Source organism: Drosophila teissieri, chromosome 3L, assembly GCF_016746235.2.
Source record: "Drosophila teissieri strain GT53w chromosome 3L, Prin_Dtei_1.1, whole genome shotgun sequence".
In the NCBI taxonomy this organism is placed as follows: Eukaryota; Metazoa; Arthropoda; class Insecta; order Diptera; family Drosophilidae; genus Drosophila; species Drosophila teissieri.
The window spans coordinates 8,492,418-8,500,082 of record NC_053031.1 but is presented as its reverse complement, the minus strand read 5'-3'; the positions used below and the strand labels follow the sequence as shown (position 1 = coordinate 8,500,082).

Sequence of the window (7,665 nt, the reverse complement as noted above, 5' to 3'; positions counted from 1 at the left end):
TATGGCCAAATCTGGGGATCAGTTCAAAAATACTCGAAGGGGAACAATCATAACCAGAGCATAATGGCCGTCGTCAAGTACGCACGTCCTTTGAAGCGGTCCATTTACATTGTCCTGGCTTTGTTTACAACTCTATTGAGTGCAAAATGCAGCAGCATTGTTAGCGGCTAGATATTTGCATACTTGTCTTGTCTTCCGAGACAAACCACAAAATCAAATTCAAATCATTACGCGCCATTTAATAAGAGAGTTGCCAAGCTCGTCGAAGTAGCACGTAAGTATTCATTACACTATGTTAAATTTTAATAAATCTTGAAAGTGGTAATTATATACATATAATCATATTTAGCAAATTTGACAATTTTAGCGGTCTAACCAGCGAACTTTTTAAATTGATTAATAAATGAATGTTAAATCTATAAATAATGTCCGTCTTATTATTCATACTAACTCTTCCCTTTTTCCTATATATGTTATTAAATTTCTATATGTAATTTAGGAAGTGATTTATTACAGTAAGCTGTTAGCAAATCAAAGCTATGTTAAAATCTGATCGTGTAGATAAGCCTTTTGGGGTATGACAAGTGTAAGGCTCGGCAACCCTGGTAATTGTCATTTTGACTATTGCGCCATTCAGATGCATCTTATTTACAACTAAAGAAATTAAATCATTTACCGATAAGAAGCAAACAAAATGAGCGATCTTGTTGAGAATAATCACTTGGACACCGACGACAATGATTCCTTCCATTCGTTGGACCAAAGCGAGAATATCCTGGACAACCTGAGCGCCTCGCTCTCGGAGAGCGACTGCGACAGCGCCGCGGACTTTGATTCCGGGTCGGAGGATGAGACCTCCACGGAGGAAATGGCAAGTGGAATACGGGTTTTAAATATGACATAGTGTTAAGATAATCCCTTCTAGATTGAGGTACCCGCCCAGCTGGCCCAGGGCGCTGAGAACACTTGTATGACCCCGCTTTTGGGCGCCTTTTTGAAGCCAAAGTCGCCCGGTTTTGAGGTCTATTCCAGCGACTCCTCCGCCTGCGATGGCGTCTCCGCCGGCCAGCCACCACAGGATGCGGGTCGCTTCAAGTCTCCCAAAAAGTTTACCATCTCGCCGATAAGTCAGCAGAAGCCGAGCCCCGTGCCCTGTTGTCCCAGAGATGTTCCGGAACTTTCCTCGAAACAATTGCCCTGCAATGAACTCTTCGACCTGGACCATCCAGTAACGATCCGGAAGGAGCTCCTAACCACCAATGCCAAAACGGAGGCCCTGCAAAAGTACGCCTTCACCGAGATTTGGATCGATTCGCAGCAGAAACCTTGCCAGGCCAAGGTTTCTCGCTTGCGCGAGTTTTCCATGGCCCTGGAGGCCTATTTTGATACGGATTTTTCTAATAACGCAAGTGATGCTAATTTGGAGAAGGTCCTCGAGCCAGCAAAAGTATGTTTAATAATTTTTTTTCGTTTAAATTATTTTCCTTAATCATTATCTTTCAGACCATTATGGCTCCTCCGAAAAGTGAGAAATTCGTGGAGAAAGAGTATGTGTCTCCCTTTCCGGACATACCCATTCCACCTCCAGCTCGACTGGAAACTCCTCTGTTGAGCGGAGTTAAGCCGCCCATTATAGTGCCAGCTGGCTTTGATTTGACCCGATTGGTGGAGTACAAGAATCCCAATCACTGGCACCGTCGTACCCACATGCGCACCGGCGATCGCATATACTAGACGTTACAAAACTTAGATAGTACATCATCTGGATCAACACTCAACTACCTTCTTGCTATCATAATCACCCCCCAACTTTTATTGCCTTATACCGATCTATACTGAGCTATTATTTTCATGGCATCACCTGCGCTGACCGATTAGACATTCTTTTTGCCCACTGCAATGATATCTTTCTGCAATAAAGGATTCTGAACTACCAAAGCAATTAGAGCGCCAAACATATGCGACTGTCAAGCTGCGGCAAAGACATAATATCGCCAGCGTTGAATGAGAACGTCGTCGCCGGCTCCAAATGATTTCATTGTGCTGCCGATAAAATTGTCGCCAGCGAAATATGTTGCCCGTGACTTTGATTTTGGCCGCCGCAACATTAATTTCCAGGGAAATTACACATGCCCGCTGGAGGGGATGGCTTATCTGGGCTGGCAGATCGCCGAGTGAGCCCGGGTCGGTGCTCATTTGCCGCTGACATGCGAACGTTTGCTTTGCTCCGGCCCCAAACATGGACTCTCTCTTCTGGGCCCAGCCGGCGGATGCCCCCAAATGAGAATTCAATAAATTTCAGGTAAAGGTAAGGGCAACAACAACAGCAACAACAGCAGCGGCAGCAGCATCAGCAACAACACAATGGACCAAACGTTGTCGTTAGTCTTTTGGCGACGTTTAACATGAATATGCAGTGTGGCTAATGTGGAGCCCATAAACACTTCCAGCGGCAACATGAATGGGCCAAAAAACAGGTTGCAGCTACGTGTGTGGGTATGGCTATCGCATGGGACTCATTGTGGTCCTTGCTCTTAACAATTGTTTCTTAACGCGAATTGAAGCGAATGCCACCGTCGAAGATTGCCTGTTTGGCCAATCATCTAGCCGGCTCTCTTTTGGGGGCAACACTTGCGACTGGCGGACTGGCCCATCAAAGGTGCCGCCTCGTTTCCGCTCGATAGCATGGAGATGTGTGATGGGACACCCGGACAATTGCATGTAAATGGCCACAGTTTCGCTAACAACTACAATGTGAAAACATCAATTACACGGCGGAGTTGGGGGTATTGGAGATTGTCGACTGTGGATTGGGTATTTGAATCGGACTGCTCACCAGGATTGCCGGTGATCGTGGCGCTCAATCAGCGCATTTAACTTGGCGCCGGCGCCAGCGTTTAAGATGCGGCTCGCTCTGATCTGCTGATAAGCCCATGTCCATGTTGTTGCTGGTTTGCCGGTGGGTTGTTCTGCTCTTAGAAAGAGGGTTCACAAGAAGGTGGAGCAGAAGAAGGAGGAGGGTGTGTGGAGGGTCTGGAGGAACTGGTTCTTATGCCTCGCATGCGGGAGATATGAAACCGAAACCAAAGGCAAAACCACGCCGAATTATGTATTCGGTGAGGACGGGCAGATGGGGACGCATGCAGCACACAAATTGCTGGAACAGGATTCGAAGCGCAGTCATGGGAAGTTATTGGGGAATTTATTCAGATCTTCGGCCTGGAAGCTCTGAGCATCTGTCTCTTCTAATTGCTCCACATTCCAATCCCCGCATTGTTGCATCCCAGAAATAACTGCCATCGAATTCATTGGGGTATACGTACAATTTTATTATTTATGCCGCATTAAAATGCCAAAGACAATAAAACCATTACGAAATCATGTGAACAATTAAAATTGCATAATAAATACGATAAATACTGATGGCAAATACCTGGAAATCCTAATTAACTGCAAAATATCACAATTCAGCTTAGACACTACGCAGACGATGGCAACTAAACGCTAATTAAATGTACAAGGCACCGATTCCAATCCAAACGGGAGCACATGCACCCATCTACACTTGATTTAAAAATGGTTTTAAATGGACGAGCTGGTTCCCAATATGTCCGAGATGCTGAAGCTGCTGCGCTTCGGCTTGGCCATCGGATCGCTGGATGACGGAGCAGCAGCAACAGCAGTAGCAGTGGCTGGCACAGGCGGAGAAGGAGCCGGAGGAGCAGATGGTGCGGTTCCAACCACATCTACAAAGGTGTCGGCATCGGCATCTGCCTCTCGTTCGGCAGCGGACTCGCCGCTGGTGGAGCCCGCTGAGGAGACGGAGACGGATGAGACGGAGGAGGCCGGCGATGGCGGGGTGTAGGCCCAACTTGGATAAGCACCGCCGATGTGCCTGGCATACTCGATGGCCGGCGGCGGTGGCGCTGGCACATAGAAATTGGCCTCCAGAGCATCCAGCAGATAGTGACGCTGCATCGAAGCACTTGGATGATTCTGATGACTCTGATGATGGTGATGGTGCTGGGGAAATTCCTCCACGAGTCGCAACCGTTTGGCTAACGGCGATGTCACCGGACTTTGGTCCACCTGGTTCGCCTCTGGCTGCGATGGCGGTGGCGAGTCATTGATCTTCCTTTTGCATCTCGACTGACCCGACTCACGGAATCCCTTGGCAAAGGGATTGTTGTCGATCTTCAGCTTGGTGATGCGGTCATTCTGCAAAGCAAACAAGAGGATTAGCTATCACGTTCCATATTTAAACAGAGATATAGCTCCACACACCTGATACGCCGTAACGGCTATAAACTCCGTCTCCGGAAAGACAAAGGCCTGTTGGGGCGCCCAGGGAATCTGGCCGAGATCAGAGGTGCGTATGACATGCAGACGCGGCTGATACTTGTGCATGCTGGCCAAGACGATCTGGAAAGAAAAAAAAATACAAGGTCAGTTTCTACTCAAGAACAAAATGTTATTAACTTCGTATATAACTGCGTTCATTTTCAGTATTTACTAAAGAGATCAACAAATTTGGTTCAATATTTCTTGATAATGATTACTTACATGGCCATTGTTATCCAGCGTGTTGTTCGTCAGTTTCACTTTGCTGAAGAGCAGAGCCTGCGATTGCCAGTGTTTTCCCGTGGCCGGACTCTCCGGATGCAGATACATGCGCTGGGGGCTCTGGGGCTCGGCTCCTCCGGCCGGCACCCACTGGGATCCGGAGAACTTGTAGCGACAGTCGCCAATGGGCACCATCTCGAGGAGCACGCAGTAGCTGGCCTCCTCCTCCAGTCCACTGAGAGAAACGCGCATCGAGGGGAACATGCGTCTGAAGGAACGGAAAGTATGGTAAATGGTTGTTAGTGACACGTTTGCACCATAAGATTTAAGAAAGCAGAAGGCTTATCAATGGGAGATAAGCTGAGCTGATGGGGGCGAGCAAATAGTTGAATTTAAAATGGTACCAACCTGCCGCACTTGGTGATGATCATCTCGGTGCCGATGCTGTGGAACTGCTGCCACAGTTCGTTGTTCTCCAGCTTGGCCTCCACATCGCCGGGCAAAGTGGGTTGCGGTGGTGGTGGCGGTGGCACAAAGTGTCCGGCAAAGTTGGGCAACAGGCCGCATAGGGGATCTATGACAGAAACGATGGGTGGTTAGCCGACGGCAAAAACACGGGAGTGCTCCCCATGGGAGTGCTCCACTTACCGGGTAGACGTTGCATAATCTGCTGGCGATATATCTCCTGGGCGATCTGCTGCTGCAGACGCAGATCGGCGATGTTGGGCAAGGTCAACATGTTTTGGGGTTTTGGTGCAGATATGTGCCTAATCTTTCCGTCTGGCGATATTGTAAATTGATATTATTCCGTGGTAAATCGACGACGTCTGGAACACGAACTGATCGCTTTGCTGTCCAGATTGAGACTGTCTCTCGGCATCTCAGAGCGGGCACTACTTCAGTTCTGCCAGAATCCGGTCGGTTGGGTTCCTCCCTCTCTCCCTTCGCTCTGCGCTCTTGGCTCTGCCGATCCGATCCGTTCCGATCCGATCCTCAGGTAGTTGCCCGACCTGTTCTCATGCTCATGCTCAAGTGGCTCTCTCTCTCGCTTCCACTTCCTCGGCTTCTGGCCATGTGTGTTTCTCCCTGCCATTGGTCGCTTATCAGCGAGCGTTACGCCATCCCGCTCGCACTTGCTGCGCCAGAGGGCACGCCATTTTCGTAACGCCGTGGAGCGCTTGTGGTGACCTCCTCCCACGAAACTGGGGGCACGGCACCCATCTTGCCGCTGATAGCGGTACGTGGAATGGGAACGGCTATGGGGAATGGGGCTTTTCCTCGTGGGTCTTCGTGGAATCGGGGGAGCGCTCTTTGAAGTCGCCTAATCGCTTGTAATATTTATGGAAGTGGAAAACGTTTTGGATATGGGCCAACCAATAATGTTCGAGATTACGTTGTCCCAGAAACGGGAGGCTGTAATTTTGGAGGCACGAGGAGGAAATTCAAAAATACCTTTTAGGAAAAGAATTTGCCTATAAATTTTCCAATTTTGTAAATTTTTTTAAGTGATCAGATTCGAAATTTTTCGTTACAATCTGTTCTTTACTATCAGTTTGTCACAGTCTGAGTTGAATTTACAAAAGTATCTTCAAACAAAGCATTTTTGTAAGATTGTATTCACGCTTATCGTTATAATAAATTGAAATGTATTAATGAAAATATACGAACATTATATTTTATTAGTTTGAATTTTACTACTCATTAATGTGATCGAGTCTTGGAAATAAAATAAAGATTTAAAAGTCAAGTTATTCATTGAAATATAAGTGATAATATTCAAAGATAAGAACGAACTATGACGTGTATGTTGGGTTAGAACTCGTGTATATTGATAAGACTAGAATTTTCAAAAAAATATTTTAGTTTTGGTTACTAACTGATGTACGCTACTATAAATATAACATAGTATCGCTTAATGAATACTTCGAACCGGCCGGCATTTTTCCCACAGCCTATCCTTCAGTTCGAATGCCGTACTTATAAAGTATCTTCCAAATTAATTAACATTTTGATCATCGGCATTTTTTGGGACAGCACTTGAGTGTCAAGCCAGTTCATACTTATGTATATCCCAACGTCATGATCGCAACCCATCTGTTCGGGAGCATTTAACTTATCTGCAATCTGCGTGCATCTTGTAGATGCAGCGAAATCTCGCCGCTACCGTTGCAGAGGGCACAGAGAGATCCAAAGAGATCCGCCCCTTGATAAGTCCGGCTAATCAGACCTTTAAATGGTACTTGTACTCGACGCTGGGCAACTACAAATTGCGGCAGCCGGGCGGGAGCGACCATCAAATCAAACTGGCGCCAAGCCACTGTCGCCTTCGAGCCACTTGAGCATCGAAGTGAGATGGGATGGCATGGGATGGGATGGGATGGCTGGAAAAGGGATACGTCTAACGGATCAGCCACTTGTTGCCACTTGTCCCGCTTCCCGGGTGCCGCAGCGGCACCAATGCCGGTACCAGGGCGACATTGGCGGCACAAACTCACAGGCGAGTCATAAAAATCATCACACTTTGTCCCCGAGCTGCTGCCTCCTCATCGCCGGGAACAAAAGCGAGAGCCTCGATGATGCGAGGATGCCAGTTGTATGGCCTGGCTGGATGTGCGACACGACCGCCGACTGTTTGTGCGTCTCTCGGCAGTTTCCAAAATTATTGTTATGATTATTGCCTGTTTGTGGGTCTGCTCTACAATTTGTTTGCTATTGTCTGGTCGTCTCCCGGAGGTTGGAGACCAAAGCGGGCCGACAAAACCGCAAAAGGACATCGCTTGGGGGTATTCAAATGGGAACCGGAACGGCGCGGAGGAACCCATAAAGATCCTTAACGATCGATGACCAGGATAACAATCTCAAATTACCTCCGGGAATGAAGATTTAGTGTTGAGATAAAAGTATGTTATGTTGCGAAAAAGTACCAAATGCTTACACTTATTCTCATCTACAACTTTATTGCTGTTTCAATCTATTAATGTTTAATATCATTTTAAATTTGTTTATAAAAGTCCCTAAAATGACTTTTGAATGTCTAAATAATCATTGATCCTGATCCTGATATCTCGGATCGTCTGGGGACATTTGAGGATCCCAGCTTAG

The 7,665-nt window shown here is 47.1% G+C and overlaps 2 protein-coding genes across 2 annotated transcripts; one reads left to right on the top strand and one right to left on the bottom strand.

Moving 5' to 3' along the window:
* Positions 1-601: 601 nt before the first annotated feature.
* Positions 602-1,942, top strand: LOC122617265. The gene is made up of 3 exons (XM_043793035.1): positions 602-871; positions 926-1,447; positions 1,504-1,942. Exons 1-3 carry the CDS (start codon positions 695-697, stop codon positions 1,732-1,734), a joined length of 930 nt encoding a protein of 309 aa, XP_043648970.1. The 5' UTR covers positions 602-694; the 3' UTR covers positions 1,735-1,942.
* A 1,373-nt stretch (positions 1,943-3,315) lies between these two features.
* Positions 3,316-6,079, bottom strand: LOC122616995 (T-box transcription factor TBX3). The gene is made up of 5 exons (XM_043792623.1): positions 5,212-6,079; positions 4,972-5,137; positions 4,564-4,831; positions 4,285-4,422; positions 3,316-4,218 (listed from the first exon to the last, which is right to left on the bottom strand). Exons 1-5 carry the CDS (start codon positions 5,300-5,302, stop codon positions 3,583-3,585), a joined length of 1,299 nt encoding a protein of 432 aa, XP_043648558.1. The 5' UTR covers positions 5,303-6,079; the 3' UTR covers positions 3,316-3,582.
* Positions 6,080-7,665: the final 1,586 nt, after the last annotated feature.

Coding starts and splice junctions, on each gene's coding strand:
- LOC122617265 (XM_043793035.1), top strand. CDS start 695: ATGAGCGATCTTGTTGAGAATAATCACTTGGACACCGACGACAATGAT. Junction 872..925: donor AGACCTCCACGGAGGAAATG/GCAAGTGGAATA, acceptor AATCCCTTCTAG/ATTGAGGTACCCGCCCAGCT. Junction 1,448..1,503: donor AGGTCCTCGAGCCAGCAAAA/GTATGTTTAATA, acceptor ATTATCTTTCAG/ACCATTATGGCTCCTCCGAA.
- LOC122616995 (XM_043792623.1), bottom strand. CDS start 5,302: ATGTTGACCTTGCCCAACATCGCCGATCTGCGTCTGCAGCAGCAGATC. Junction 4,832..4,971: donor ATCATCACCAAGTGCGGCAG/GTTGGTACCATT, acceptor CCGTTCCTTCAG/ACGCATGTTCCCCTCGATGC. Junction 4,423..4,563: donor CGCTGGATAACAATGGCCAT/GTAAGTAATCAT, acceptor TTTTCTTTCCAG/ATCGTCTTGGCCAGCATGCA.